Genomic DNA, 14,690 nt, shown 5'->3' on the forward strand with positions numbered 1-14,690 from the left:
ACACCATAATTACGTAAAACTGTGAATTGCACACATTCAAAAATATGCGAATGGATGGTTTTACCTCTAATCCACCAGCTATTGAACCGCAGATTTGATGTCGTACATCTTGTTGCAATTAATTATTCTTCACGTGGGAAACAATCCTATTAGCAGTTCCAGAGCTAGACCGAAAACATTGAGGAGACTAAAAATACAAATAAGCAATTAAGTGTATATTTAAGTATCTTTGTAGAATGAGGGGTGGGGGAGCGATGGCTCACTTTGATCGTAGGGAACCTCCACCATCACCCTTTGGGCAGTCCGGACAAAAATCAGTGACCCAATAGGCCTCCCAAAATCTCCCCTATATGCCGGATAATTCAGACCGCCCTAGTCCTAGTCCAAATGTGAGACCTTGTCCGGGCATGTCCACCATGTCGACCTAGACTTTTTTTGGCCCAACGAAGACCCCACAAAATCCCCTCCACCCCATCCACGGGCAAACCTTAACCCTAGCTCACTCTCACTCTCCTCTCATGCCCTCTCCTCTCTACAGTCCCGTCCCCGCCACATACCCTAGCCATCCCCGTTGCCATGTCTGAATCTAGATCCATATCAAAGAAGATGGTGTCAAATGGGACCTCCTCGCGGTGGATGACGATGAGGAGCTCGTCGATTGGATCGCCCTTTGTTGGTCCTTGGTCAAGACGTGGAATTTCATTCCTGCGCGGATCCAACAACCAGAGTCTTCCCTGCTGCCTTGGCATGGGTCTAGCAGCGGTGCTGCGTCCAACTCACTCTCTTGCGGATTCAGTGGTAGTGCTACCGGTGGCTCATAGTGTCTCATGTCCAGCGGGAACAAGTCGCCCCCGCCATCCTAGCGGTGGTTGTTGACCCGCCGCCCTCCCTCATCGTCTCATCTTCTTTGAAAGTGGCTCGAGCGGATGCAACGACGACATCGGCTATTGTGAATCTGCGGCGCAGGCAACCCGCCTCAAAGCTAGCGGCATCACATCACTTTCAGCTCCAGTGCGGGTGTTGTCCGAATCCGACAAGGACCTCGATTGTTGACCACCAAAGAATCAACGCCAGCCGCCGTAGCCGCAAGAACGCCAAGATGCTCCCAAAGAGCATGTGATCGCCATCGCGTCAACTCTACGAGAAGCAAGCTTGTGCCTCCTGACCCCTCGAGAGGGACCGAAGGACTACTCAGACGAGTCCAAGGACGTCTACGATGGCCCTGGCGACGTCCCCTACGCCGCCTTCGAGCTCTGCTACCACTACGAAGAAGGAAAGGGAAAGGGAAAATGAAGATCCTTTGACTTTATTTTGACTATAGTATGTCATAGTGGTATAATGTGTTGTGTGCTATGTCCTTTTGTTGTCGAACTATGTATTATTTTGTCCTATGTATGAACTATGTGAAGTATGTTGAATGTGATGAGTCCTGTGTCATCTGTTTTGATCAATGTTGCATGGCTTGCATGCATCCGGGGAGGGGGTAAAGGGGGCCACCCTTGTTGAGTCGGACAAATGATGCTCTTCATTAGGGAGACATGTATGTGATTTTACCAGTCTTGTGTTTTAATCTTTGTTATATATCATGTGAGTGTGTGTCTATATTATACTCGGTGTTTACATAGTAAAGACATGTATAAACTCATAAGATGGCGTGCATTTTACGTTACACAGCCGTTTTATTTTTAAAAACATGTGAACACGTGGATTCGGGAGGCAAAATTGATATCACATATTTACAGGGGCCCAACTGGAAAATGCGCCTCCCGTTAGACCCCCATTAAAGCAACGTCCCAACGTAACGGCACCGACTAACTTCGGCTTCGCATTCCCACACCAACACCTCACCGCCCGACGTCGCCATGGCCACCACGTCTCGCTCCGGCCGCCACGGCTCCGACGACGAGGAAGACTCGACGCCGGCGATGCGCCGCCTCCGACGCCTCTCCCTCCACCTCCTGCAGCCCGCTCCCGAGGGGGGCGACTCTCTGGTCCCCGCCGCGTGCGCGGGCAAGCGGCGGGCGGGGGGCCTGGACGCGGACGCGGCCGCGCTCACGGCGTACCTCCGGGGGCGGCACCGCGCGATGCAGGCGCGGGTGTACGAGTTCTACGTCGCGCGGCCGGAGCTGCAGACGCCCGTGGAGCTGCCCATGGCCGCCCACCGCGACCTCTGCTTCCGGCAGATGGCGGCGCTCGTCCGGGAGGCCGGGGTGCGGCCGCTCAGCCTCATGGCCGCCGACCCCGCCGAGTACTTCGCCGTCATGGAGGCCGTCGGCGGGGTCGACATCTCCCTCGCCATCAAGGTCGGCGTGCAGTACAGGTTGGTTCGCTTCTTCTTCTCTTTTTACCGCGCGTTGTAGTTAATTACTGGTAAATCAGTATTTCCCTCCCAAACAAACTGGTAAAGAACACAGCTTGATATCTGAATCGCTTCCATACGTTTCACATGGGGATTGTTAGCTGGTGGTCAACGAGAGGGCTTACATAATTGCTTGATGGGTGTGGGATAGAGTGTACAACTTTCCCTTGCTTGATGTGATGCTTCGAGGGGAACTGCGAGCTACATCCATGTATCAATTGGTAATTTGACTGTCGGTATCATCAGTAACTAAAATCGTTTTGTTTTACTCTTTTGTATGTTAGTAACACACCTCACCAGTCATCATACTGATCTCTGACCGTACTGAGATGATCGCATTCGCGAGGATTCTAGCATGTTAGCATCGTTAATGTGATCTGTGAGTGTGGGGCTTGGATCCGTTGGTAGCTTAACTGAAACCTAATTCATGTACGGCTAGCTTGCAATTGCACTCCTTATTGAGGCAAGTACTTGTGACTTATGAGTGACAGTGACTCTGAAAACAGAGGCAAGTACTTTTCGCTGCAATAGTGTGGACCTGATTGATTGTTACGATGAAAGAAGCGGCATTAGCTCTTGACTACGATGGTTGGTTGCGACGCAACTTCGGTTATGGTTATGTTGGGATTCATTTGATTGCCTAAAGCTACAGGGATGCTTGCGTGCACAACTTCTATTGTGAAATGTCAAGCGTTTTGTGTCCCCATTTTTTGTAGTCACGATAATTTTGTTTCGGGTTTTGGGGTTATTTAGGATATACATGCATGTGGAGTTTGGTTGGTGGTTCATTTCATACAACCTCAAACACTGCAACTTTGTGATTCTGGAATTTCCCACTTTTTAGTAAGATGGGAGTTTGGTTGGTGGAGTTTTCCTTGTCTGTCCACTGTTATATATCCACTAACTTGTCTGCTTGTTAACGCAGTCTTTGGGGGGGTTCTGTAATAAATTTGGGAACCAAGAAGCACAAAGAAAAGTACTTCGACAAAATCGACAATTTGGAGTATCCAGGCTGTTTTGCTATGACAGAACTGCATCATGGTTAGATTATCTATTTAATTGTTTCATCAGTATTTCTGACTTCCTGTTTGGTATTTTGATTGATTTGCGGTTTAACTGTCTGTTGGGACTTGTACCCACCACCTAAAACACTGTTTACAATAGTTTGAAAAGATCCTTTTTCATTTCTGTTTGTTGCTTTTCGACAGGATCCAATGTTCAAGCCCTACAGACCACTGCTACATTTGATCCAGTTACTGATGAGTTCATTATTGATACCCCAAATGATGGAGCCATTAAGTGGTGGATTGGCAATGCAGCTCTTCATGGAAAATTTGCTACTGTTTTTGCGAGGTTAATTTTACCACTTCAGGGAAAAGCAGGGGAGCCTGCTGACATGGGAATTCATGCATTTATTGTCCCGATTCGGGACCTTGAAACCCATGCTGTTCTTCCAGGAATCGAGATCAATGATTGTGGGCACAAGATAGGCCTAAATGGTGTAGATAATGGTGCCCTGAGATTCTGTTCAGTTAGGATACCCCGTGACAACCTTCTGAACCGATTCGGCGATGTGGCGCGAGATGGAAAATACACAAGCAGTCTCCCCACGATTAACAGAAGATTTGCAGCAACCCTTGGTGAGCTTGTTGGGGGGCGAGTTGGTCTTGCATATAGCTCTGTGGGAGTACTCAAAGTTGCAGTAACCATTGCTGTTAGATATGCTTTACTGCGTCAACAGTTTGGTCCACCTAAGGAGCCTGAAATCAGTGTGCTGGATTACCAGTCTCACCAACACAAACTAATGCCTATGTTGGCATCAGCGTATGCATTTCATTTTGCTAGAGCGTATCTGGTAGATATGTACTCGGAAATGAAGAAAACCAATGACGAGGATGTTACCGCTGATGTCCATGTACTTTCATCTGGGTTGAAATCCTACATAACTTCATACACAGCAAAATCTATCAGCATATGCCGAGAATCGTGTGGTGGCCATGGGTATGCTGCTGTAAATCGTTTTGGTGGTCTGCGGAATGACCACGATATATTTCAAACATTCGAAGGAGACAACACAGTTCTGCTGCAGCAGGTACCAATCGGAATCCTCTACAAAGCTCATTACGTAATATTTGATGGGCATGTTCTTTGATAGGTTTTTTTTTTGCGGGGACAGGTTCTATGATTGTTGAAAGGGTAATACTGTATATCTTAGGAAAACACACGTAATTGCATATTGTGAATAGAAGTTTGGGTGAATAATTTCATGTGATATGAAGTTACTTATACCTCAAATATTGTACCTCTTATCACGATGCTATGTATTGTAGGTTGCTGGAGATCTCCTGAAGCAATATCAACAAAAATTCAAGGGAGGAACACTCTCGGTCACCTGGAACTACTTGAGAGACTCCATGAACACCTACTTGTCTCAGCCTAATCCCGTTACTGCTCGGTGGGAAGGGGAAGATCATCTCAGGGATCCTAAATTTCAGCTGGATGCATTCAGAGTGAGTCCTGTCTTCGTTATTTATAATATCAGTAGCTATTGGATAGAAGTCTTGTACTGATTGCGTATATAAACTCTCTTCTCAGTACCGAACATCTAGACTACTGCATAGTGTTGCTGCTCGACTCCAGAAGCACATGAAGACACTCGGAGGTTTCGGTGCGTGGAACAGATGTTTAAACCATCTGCTCACACTCGCAGAGTCACACATTGAGTCTGTCATCCTCGCGAGGTTTATAGAAGCAGTGAAGAGGTATCGTTTTTGTGCCGTTACCTGACCTCAGTTACATTGTTCTTACCACCATTGCTTACTAGCTAGTTAGCTGCACATATTAGTTTAGAAATAATATTTTGTTGAATAGTTACTACGAATATTTGTTTGCTTGAGACTTGCTATCGGTGAAAGCACTGGAATATCCTCCTGTCGCCCTGACTGCATTTTTCAACCCGTCGATCATGATTATTTGTGCTTGAGTTGTAGAATGATCCCTTGAAAAATCCTTCTGCTGCCCTTTGTATATTGTTATAGTTCTCTTGCTGGCACCCTTGACTTCTGCCACTGAGCACTCCTTTCAGTGTTTGAGCCATTATCCTCATTCTGTTGTTTAGCTGAACCATGATGCAAATTAAAGTTAAATTACCAAAGCCTACTCACAATTAAGATGTTGTGCGTAACCCTTTTCACTTTATCCGGTGAAGTTAAAGCAACAACAATGACTTATGATTTGTCTATGCAGTTGCCCCGACGAAAAAACACGAGAAGTACTGAAGCTGGTGTGTGACCTTTATGCACTTGAAAGGATCTGGAAAGACATCGGGACATATCGGAATGTAGACTATGTGGCGCCAAACAAAGCCAAGGTTTGTACTGCTTGTCAACCCCATGGCACACAATTGCAATTTCAGTTCTTACCTTCAGACCAGAACCAGAACCAGGACCTGATGCTATGCTCCTCTGTATTCTTGCAGGCTATCCATAAACTGGTAGACTACCTCAGTTACCAGGTGAGGCTTGTGGCTCGGGAACTTGTCGACGCCTTCGATGTCCCAGATCAAATCATCCGCGCCCCAATCGGCATGCAATCGGAGGCCTATGCTCAGTATACACAGGGTGTCGGCTTCTACAGACAACCAACATAGACCTACCATTCTGCTGCAAGCTCAGACCGTTAGGCAAGAAGCTATATAGACAAACTTATATCATATACCCAACAGAGTGAGTCAAAATCAAGTGTACAATAAGTTTTATCCCAAAAAAGTGTATAATAAAAATGAGATGTGTATAAGTGATAATATTGTGAATAAATTTTGTCAGACTTTGTTTTGGCAGCATGGCTGTGAATAAAGCTCATATGTGAGAAATTCTGTAGCTACAATGTCTGATTAATTATCTCTCTTCGGTCACGTGACAAGACTTGATGTCACAAGGGAAATGCCAGAGATGAATAAGGAAGCTGAAATGCCTAACACTGATGCATAATTGCAGCACTAATACTTAGTCATACATATGTATTGTACTCCGATAACTGGTGTAAAACTGGAGTTACTGACAGATCACTAATACATCCAGCTTCCAGTTCTCTTGTTCGATACAATACGGCACACATAAATCATAAGGAACTTCCGAGAGCTAGAGTACAAAAGAGACAAAATTATAATGTTACAAAAGACAGGATCATATCACTTCATCTTTTCAATCTGAATCCGAATCGTAAGCAGTGGAAGATCTAACCCTCCTATCCTTTGACATGTCAGTCTCATCATCTTCGTCATCATCGTCTTTCTTCTTTTCCTCAATTATACCTATATTTGCAGGGTGTTAATATATTTGTTATTTCGAATTGTGAAGGAATGCTGCATGAAGAAGTTAACAGTATCTCTACCTTTCCTCTTCAGTACATTTTCCAAAGCCCTGGTAGAAAAATCATCTTTACTTCCAAGGTCATCGAAACCAACCAACCGATCAAGAGCAATACCCTTCCTAAAATACAAAAGTACCGCAAAAACACTTAATTAGAATGACCCTCGATTAAATTTGACATGATGGCGTATAGGAATAAAGAGTACAAAACAAGTTAGAAGGCTCATTATCTAATGATGGAATAGGTAGAATCCATGAACAATGTATGCACTTACTTGAACAATATAACACATGGCAACGTTTTGATTGCTAGTTTTGCCACAAAGAAGGGAGCATTCTGCAGTAGTTATCAACAAATCAGCATCCATCGATGTAGTAAAAGCAGAAGTAACTTAAAACTAACAGCGATATACGAACTTCGGCATCAAGCTTGACGAATTTAGTTCCCAAATAGACCGGTGCAAGTGCCTTCAAATGCTTATCCATGATCCTACCAAAGATTTATATCATTATCAAGTGTGAGACGCAGATCAGCACCTTACTAAATCATCACGGGCAAGAGGCATTATATACATAAAAAGGACTTATGGCTTACTTGCAGCGGTAAAATTCACGATGGTAGAAATGACAGATGACCTTGTCACCACGAGTGACCTCTCCTAAGAAGTCCCCTTCGGTTATTTCCCTGTATTCACCATGACCTTGCCTCTTTAGCACCTCACGCTTCTCGACCTCTCTCTGTTGCATAGAGAAAAATGAGGTACTTAATGGATGATGTGGCACTTATACAAGCTTCTCAAGCGTGAGATGCAGATCAGTACCTTAAGAGCAGCAAGCCGTTCAGCATGCAATTTCTCAAGCTCTGGGTCCTACAAAGCAGTTCCGTAATGTAATGGCGTCGCGACAGATACCAAAGTTCTTGGTGCTCTACACTAAAGATATACGGAAGACGGTAAGCGATGGTTAGAAGTTCAACTCACATCCAGTAACTCATCAAGATCGACTTCATCATGGATCGCAGGTGCTGCTTGAGCCTTCTCTTTAGCTATAACTTCCTAAAATGGTGTCTGTGTCAGTATCGCAAAAGGAAAAAAGATGAAACAAAGAGTAGTGTTATTCTGGCTCCTCCAGTAGATTTGGTAAAAAAATTGCACAGGTTCAGAGCCATCCAAGATAGAGGCCACCAGCTTACAGCATGGTGAAACTCATGAAAAATAACTACATTTGAGAATCAAAAGCAGCCCTTTATCCCCATTATGCAAAGAAACAGAAAACATTAGTACTGCATGATTCCCAAGCATTATACTAGATGTAACCATTTTGCTAGATTCCCGGAGCAGGGCTGTCCACTTCCACACGAGCTAACATGACCCACTCGCCGAATCTTAGGCTCTCAACAGCGCCCGCCGTTTGATTCCGAAGGCCAAGAAATGCAAGCAGACGAAGGAACTTGTCCCAAGATCCAGGGGGGTGGGCACCGGGCACGGCTCGGCCGTCGCTGGATCCTCGGCCGCTCCGACGGCCCGATCGCCGGATCAGACGAGAGGTGGGGTAACGGCGACGCGCAAGGCGCGGAATCTCAGATTGGGGAGAGGTAGGGGACGTCGGGGGCGAGGGAGAGTCACCTTCTTGTAGTCGCGGGCGGCGGCGGCCAGGACGTTGCCGAAGGCCAGGCCTTGGAGCTTCGACTTCACCTCGTCCGGATCCATCTCTCCTGCTCGCGCGGGTTCGCCGCTTCGGCTCGAGCTCGCCGGAGATTTGCTCCGGTTCGGTGCAGGTGGCGATTGCGGTGTTGTGTTTTTCTTTTCTCGAGTAAAGATTGCGGTGGTGTTGTGTTGTAGCGCCGCCGCCGCAGCAGCAACAGATTTACTTTCCTCTGCGAAACTCGGCCCATCAGGCCTACTACCAAGGGCATCTCGGACCCGCAAACCGCGCCCGCATCTGTACGGGCCGCAGTTGTCTAAAAAAAATATAATCTGTTCGGGCCGCGGAAGCCGTGGGTCTATATCGATCCGTGGCGCAATCCGGATACGATTTCTCTGGTAAATTGAAGATAAAGTGGGGAAGTCCGGAGAGGGAGTCCACATTCAAAACATAGGACTCCAACACCACCGGCCCAGCCAATCTCCCCTCCCGGTCCCATTTCCTTCCACTTCCTCCTTTTCTGCTTACTTTGCATCCGCACCCTTCACCTCCGTTGCCGCTATTGTACGTCTCCGGCCGCCATAGAGGTATTGCCGGACATCCGCAACCAGCACCGACGTGCCCGCTCGCCGTTACGACAGAGCTTTCCACCCTAGAGCCATTTGTACCCAGGTATACTCCGCCACCTGTCGCCGATCTCCATGGCGGACACCATGCCCGGCAGGTGTTCGATCAAATGCCATTGAGCTTTTTTTCAAATGATATGTCGTTTTTTAGAGTTCGAAGAATTGTGAGCTACCCGACCATGGAGGATGAGTTGTTGTGCGATTCGTGGCTGGCCGTATCCGCAGATTTCGTAGGCAAGAGCAGAGGGAGCCCTTCTGGGAGCAAGTGCATGAAAAGTTCCACGCACAAAAGCACATTGCGCCCTACGACATGTACATTAACTTAACGTCCAATTATATCTTAACGTCCAATTCAAACACAATCAAACTTCGGGATACCAATTGTTACATTTCTGATGAATTAACTTCTCCTTTGTGAACCTCCCCATCAACACAATTGAATGATGAGTAACATCTGGATGCTTCAGAGTGTGTGAATGTTCAGGGCCTGAAATATGAACAAACTCTTGTGGGTCTTCAGCATTACACCCTTCATTTTTTGCAGGCACATCGTCTGGGAAATGGAACTGTGACAAAAAAGCATCACTAAAGAAAACAATATGTGCTCATAAAGGAAAAATGTTGGTACTTTCCTTATACTTACTCATTAGGCTCCTCTAAATCAATTGGGTTGTTAACTTCAACGTGTTCCTATTCTTCATATTGTTTCATAGATAGAACCAATAAAAGAATCATCTTTTGTATTAGATCTGCACGTGGGTGTACACAATAACAACTACATTCAACATCACATCCAACGAGAATACCTAAAAATATGATATTTTCATACTCCCTCTGTTTCAAAATAGATGAGCCAACTTTATACTAACTTACTAACTTTAGTAGCTTAAGCATGATTGTTGTACACTTCTGCTACCTCTCACAGAGATGGTGGAAAGTGCTGGCTTTGAAGCAGTTGGGTGAATGTCATAGAAGGATCGAACAAATTTCTTTCTAATATAGAACTTTCAGAGCAATACAAGATTTCGAACCAATGGATTAAGCCAGATTAAACTTGTATCGGCACCAATAAAGGCAGCAAGAGATTTGTGTTAACAACGTAAATACAAATTACTCACATGTTCGAACTCATCGCCCCGCCGAAATAAGGATCCATGTCGCAGCCGCCGCAAATTAGACCTCCCCAAGCCGCCAGACGTCAAGTTAGGTCACATCGACCCATGCTGGGAAGCCGGTGATTTTGAGATTTTATCGGGCCCATGTGCTATCGATACCGTATTGCTCCCTAGACAATTTTTTCTGTACACATTGGCCGTCGAATACAACACGAATCTCGTTACTTCATCCTGCGAGAGCAACGTACCCGGTAAAAACCGGTTCCGCTATAATTTCATTTCTCCACGAGAGCGGCAGTGTGGGGCAAAATTTCGTGTTTTGACCCTTTTGTGAAAGTTAATCGAGATTTGACCTTAGTTTGTAAAAAATTTGAGATCTGACTCTTTTGCTACCGTCGGGATTCATGGCGGTAGGAAACAACCCTACCGCCAAACAGGCTGGCGGTAGGCTGTACAACCTTACTGCCAAGGTGCCCGGCGGCAGGCACGAGTACGCACTGTGTTTCATACTTAGGAAAATTTACGGTAGGGTGTTAGGCTGTATGCTGTTATAACCTAACACCATGGGCCTTGGCGGTAAGAAAATGGCCAGATCCCGGAATTTTTGCAACCTAGGATTAAATCTCGATTAAATTTCACAAAAGCATCAAAACACGAAATTTAGCCGCGGTGTGGCACACCATTGCCGGCAAACCAGATCCACCCTCACGCTCGCTCCCCTCCAACCGTCCACCAACCTCCTCCCCCCAATCATGCTCACACCACGACGCACCTTCGCACATCGCTCCACACCAGTCACCAGCAGCCAGCCATTTCCCCTGCTCCTGTGCTAGCTACTAGCTTTGTACTAAACCCTCGTCCCGTGCACGCCGTCACGCCGCTCGTGCGTCCCACCTGCACACCCCCAGCACGCCTGAGCGAGCGAGGGAGGGAGGGATGGACTGGTACGAGTGGCTGCGCAGGGCGGGGCTGGGCGAGGACCTGGCCGCCGAGTACGCGCTCCTGTTCGCGCGCAACGAGCTCGGCGCCGCCGACGTGCGCCACCTCGACCACGCCTTCCTCGCCACCATGGGCGTCGCCGTCGCCAAGCACCGCCTCGAGATCCTCAAGCTCGCCCGGAGGGAGTCCTCCGCCTCCGCCGCCATCACCGTCCTGCCGTGGCGCGCCACCAGGCTGCTCGCCGCCGCCGCGCAGCGGTCGGCCCGCTCCCTCGCCGGCTGCCTCCGCTCCGCCGCGCGCCGGGGCAGGTCCAAGGCCGCCGTCGCGCCGCGCCCGCTGGCGCTCTGCCACCAGGGCGTGGCGGGGCCGGCGCGGTGGAAGGGCGCGCCCACGGCCGCGGACGGCCGCGGGGTCACGAAGAGGAAGCTGGCGGCCCTCCTGGCTCGCGTGGGCAAGCCCATGCACACGCTCACCAACAGCGCCGGACGAAAGGGGACAAGGAACTCCGCGGCGCCGACGACGTACATGGCCACGGCGATCGCGGCGGGGTGCTTCACCAGCACGGAGACCTGCGGCAGCGACTACGACGCCGACGACGACGAGGACGAGGACGCCGAGACGGACGACGGCGGCGGCGAGGACCCGGAGACGCCGTGGGAGTCCATGTTCGAGGATCTGAAGCCCACCTAGGCGAGCCGCGCATGCGTGCGTCAGAAAAAGACACGTCCATCCATCCATCCAATCCATCAACGGCGCACCGGCCAGCCAGTGGCTCAGTGGTGGTCACTGCACTGCACTGCACTACTAACCGCTCGCCAGTGGCGCCGCTGCTACGTCTGTAAGACTGTGTATACTTCCGCGCCCTGTAAAATCTTGTGTCGTGTGTTTAATCTACCACTAACAGCGTTGCAATGCATATTTGAGCTCATTTTGTTTGATTTTGAGCATATTTGAGTAGAGTAGCATTTTGTTGTTTTTGCTTTAAATAGTGAGCAGTACTACATGGTATTGGATGTAGCACATTAATACAGTTATAAGTGTGGTTTTAAGTACGAGCAAGAGCATCTGCCAAGGACAACTGTATGAGTATAGGGCCAACAGTATTATTGATAGTGTGATCTACCCATGTTCACACGCAAAACAAGCCGGGGGTGGCGACAAACGGAAAGTTCAGATCTGAGCAATTTGGCACTGTGTTGACTAGTGCATCGGTTATTGGTTGAGTGGACGAAAGGCACTGACAGTCTTTTCATCCATCGAGGCAGGCAACGCCTCGTGCTGCGCAGAGATAGATCTTACCGGCTTCGGTGAAGTTTTTTTAGCGAGAGAGATCTGCCGGCATCCGTGCCGCTTACTACGTGTCCTACTCTGAGTGTCTCTTGAAATACTACCTCCGTCTCGGTGAATAAATCATTCGCCTAGTTCTAGGTCGACAATTTAAGAGTCAATTACATCACTGGTGCCACAACTTGACGTGAAAAGTCAGTTTAGTGCTAAAACTTGCGGCATACATTGAATTGATGTCATAACTTGGCTTTGACGTGCATATATGGTGCAAATCACGTTTGTATACGAACACGGTGCTAATTAGGCATGCCGATGGGCGCGACTGGACGACGTGTGTCTGCTATGTGAGCAAGAAAAACCATCGGTATATTGTTTCTCATGAAAAAGCACCCGATAGCGACCCATATTTTTCTCGCAGATGGAGGCTATCGTGCAAAAATTGTCATCCAGGTATTCGATCACGTGACCTGACGTATGCAATACCGCCGGCCAAACAAATACACCCAACATCATTACTTGTGATTAACTAATACAAAAAGCATACAACCGTTCTGACTTCAGCGGGCTGGAGTCCCAGCGACCCATTTTACACCGTTATTTTTGTTAAAAACTAAAATACATGTAAATTGTAACCGCGCGTTAAAGTAAAATAAATTTAAGAATAACAGTGAAAACTTTCATATACTGATATTTTTTAAGTCATGAACATTCTAAACTTTTATTAGCATTTATCGAAATAAAATACATATTTTATAAATTCCTAAAAAAATTAACGTTGTTGGGTGGTGTGGTGGCCACTCACACATAGTGGCATGTGCTTCTAATCCCAGCCAAATATTTTTACATTATATGAATGTATGTTTTTAAAGCGTGAACACTTTTATATAATACCTAAATATTTTGTTAAAACTTTGAATATATTAAAACTTATTTAAGAATTTATGAAAATATATAGTAAAATAAAAAACTTTCTTAAAGCATGAACACTTTTATACACAACATGATTTCTCTTTAATAGTGAACATTTTAAAACTCTTATAAACACTTACTTTAAGCATGAAACTTTTGTAGTATATTACATAAATATTTGGATGAAACTACGAACAATTTTAAACTTTCTCCTCTTCTAAGGTTATAGCTTTCGTGCTAGCTTCATCGATGTTACCAACCAAATAAAAAGCCTGTTCAGGTAGGCCGTCTAATTCTCCGGAAAGGATTAGTTACTTATATAAGAATTTACCGAATATATGTCTTATTCAATGTGCGAATTATTACATGAACAATTTTGTACTTCATAATTTCATATATGGATAAATACTAAATCCATACACGATTGTTTTATACATATATATTATTTATAACACACTATTATATTTTACATATATTCTATAAATTTCTGAAAAGATAAGTGCAAAATGAGATGTAGGGACTGCAACCTAGTTAGCAGTCAAAAAATATACAGCAGCAGCATCCTGTTATTAATAAATGTGGCTGATTGCCAGGTGGTTATACTTGCGCTGCTGCTAGCTACAGGTCAGTTGCTTGAGTCCCTCACGTACCAATTTTTCATTTATTTTTGGGAGGCTGACAAGTGGACCCTTGCAGCCATGGCATAGTATTTTTCGTGAGAACAATATTTCGAGGTTTATTTTTTGCAAAAAAGCAGGCCACACGTCCACTTTGCCGCCAGTCCCTGACAGCAGGCCCTGTTCCATGTTGGCGTGCCTAATTAGCATCATGTTCGTATAGAAACGTGATTTGCACCGTATATGTACGTCAAAGCCAAGTTATGACACCAGTTCAATGTATGCCGCAAGTTTTAGCACTAAACTGATTTTTCATGCCAAGTTGTGGTACCGATGGTGTAATTGACTCACAATTTAACTATCTAAATATGTATTATATGTGACAAAAAATATATATTTAGAAACTATATTCGTGTAGAAATCTAGTAATATACTTTTCATGACATATAACACATATTTAATTGCTTAAATCATTGACCTAGAACTACGCGAATGATTTATTCACCTAGACGGAGGTAGTACAAAATAATCACAGTAAGGACTAAATGTAGGGAGGAGGGTTTGGAGCACGGACCAGGATCGTCTGACGTACTGCACCCCTGACGTGGGGCCACTGACGTGTGGGCCCGGAGCCACCTGTCAGTGTGCCAACGACACGTCAGGGGAGCCGCGTCCTTGGAGCACTCGGGTGGGCGATCTTTTTCTCTTCTTCCTATGGAAGAAGGAGGACCCTTTGGCTAGGGTTTCTCATGCCTCCCGTCGGTGCCGCTGTTGGTCTACATCGTCTCATGTGGTTTTAGGTCATAGAAGGCGTGGTGGATCCC

The 14,690-nt window shown here is 46.4% G+C and overlaps 3 protein-coding genes across 3 annotated transcripts; 2 read left to right on the forward strand and 1 right to left on the reverse strand.

Moving 5' to 3' along the window:
* The first annotated feature begins 1,829 nt into the window (after positions 1–1,829).
* Positions 1,830–6,226, forward strand: LOC119332001 (acyl-coenzyme A oxidase 2, peroxisomal-like). Its single transcript, XM_037605182.1, has 7 exons — positions 1,830–2,320; positions 3,285–3,400; positions 3,568–4,451; positions 4,690–4,869; positions 4,955–5,121; positions 5,606–5,729; positions 5,838–6,226. The coding sequence occupies exons 1-7, from the start codon at positions 1,863–1,865 to the stop codon at positions 6,006–6,008; spliced, it is 2,100 nt and encodes a 699-aa protein (XP_037461079.1). The 5' UTR covers positions 1,830–1,862; the 3' UTR covers positions 6,009–6,226.
* A 137-nt stretch (positions 6,227–6,363) lies between these two features.
* Positions 6,364–8,574, reverse strand: LOC119332002 (thioredoxin domain-containing protein PLP3B-like). The gene is made up of 8 exons (XM_037605183.1): positions 8,355–8,574; positions 7,710–7,784; positions 7,551–7,598; positions 7,325–7,467; positions 7,147–7,219; positions 7,005–7,066; positions 6,752–6,849; positions 6,364–6,671 (listed from the first exon to the last, which is right to left on the reverse strand). Exons 1-8 carry the CDS (start codon positions 8,436–8,438, stop codon positions 6,562–6,564), a joined length of 693 nt encoding a protein of 230 aa, XP_037461080.1. The 5' UTR covers positions 8,439–8,574; the 3' UTR covers positions 6,364–6,561.
* A 2,244-nt stretch (positions 8,575–10,818) lies between these two features.
* On the forward strand, positions 10,819–11,991 carry LOC119328071. The gene has a single exon (XM_037601112.1). It carries the CDS (start codon positions 11,051–11,053, stop codon positions 11,741–11,743), a length of 693 nt encoding a protein of 230 aa, XP_037457009.1. The 5' UTR covers positions 10,819–11,050; the 3' UTR covers positions 11,744–11,991.
* Positions 11,992–14,690: the final 2,699 nt, after the last annotated feature.

The sequence above is a fragment of the Triticum dicoccoides genome, chromosome 7A (genome assembly GCF_002162155.2).
Source record: "Triticum dicoccoides isolate Atlit2015 ecotype Zavitan chromosome 7A, WEW_v2.0, whole genome shotgun sequence".
Classification (NCBI taxonomy): domain Eukaryota; kingdom Viridiplantae; phylum Streptophyta; class Magnoliopsida; order Poales; family Poaceae; genus Triticum; species Triticum dicoccoides.

What these genes read in the sequence shown, in the direction of transcription:
- LOC119332001 (XM_037605182.1), top strand. Translation starts at nt 1,863, where the DNA reads ATGGCCACCACGTCTCGCTCCGGCCGCCACGGCTCCGACGACGAGGAA. An exon ending in ACACAGTTCTGCTGCAGCAG is followed by an intron (nt 4,452 to 4,689) that starts GTACCAATCGGA and finishes TATGTATTGTAG; the next exon opens with GTTGCTGGAGATCTCCTGAA. An exon ending in TTTATAGAAGCAGTGAAGAG is followed by an intron (nt 5,122 to 5,605) that starts GTATCGTTTTTG and finishes TTGTCTATGCAG; the next exon opens with TTGCCCCGACGAAAAAACAC.
- LOC119332002 (XM_037605183.1), bottom strand. Translation starts at nt 8,438, where the DNA reads ATGGATCCGGACGAGGTGAAGTCGAAGCTCCAAGGCCTGGCCTTCGGC. An exon ending in ATCTTGATGAGTTACTGGAT is followed by an intron (nt 7,599 to 7,709) that starts GTGAGTTGAACT and finishes ACTGCTTTGTAG; the next exon opens with GACCCAGAGCTTGAGAAATT. An exon ending in AACGGCTTGCTGCTCTTAAG is followed by an intron (nt 7,468 to 7,550) that starts GTACTGATCTGC and finishes TCTATGCAACAG; the next exon opens with AGAGAGGTCGAGAAGCGTGA.
- LOC119328071 (XM_037601112.1), top strand. Translation starts at nt 11,051, where the DNA reads ATGGACTGGTACGAGTGGCTGCGCAGGGCGGGGCTGGGCGAGGACCTG.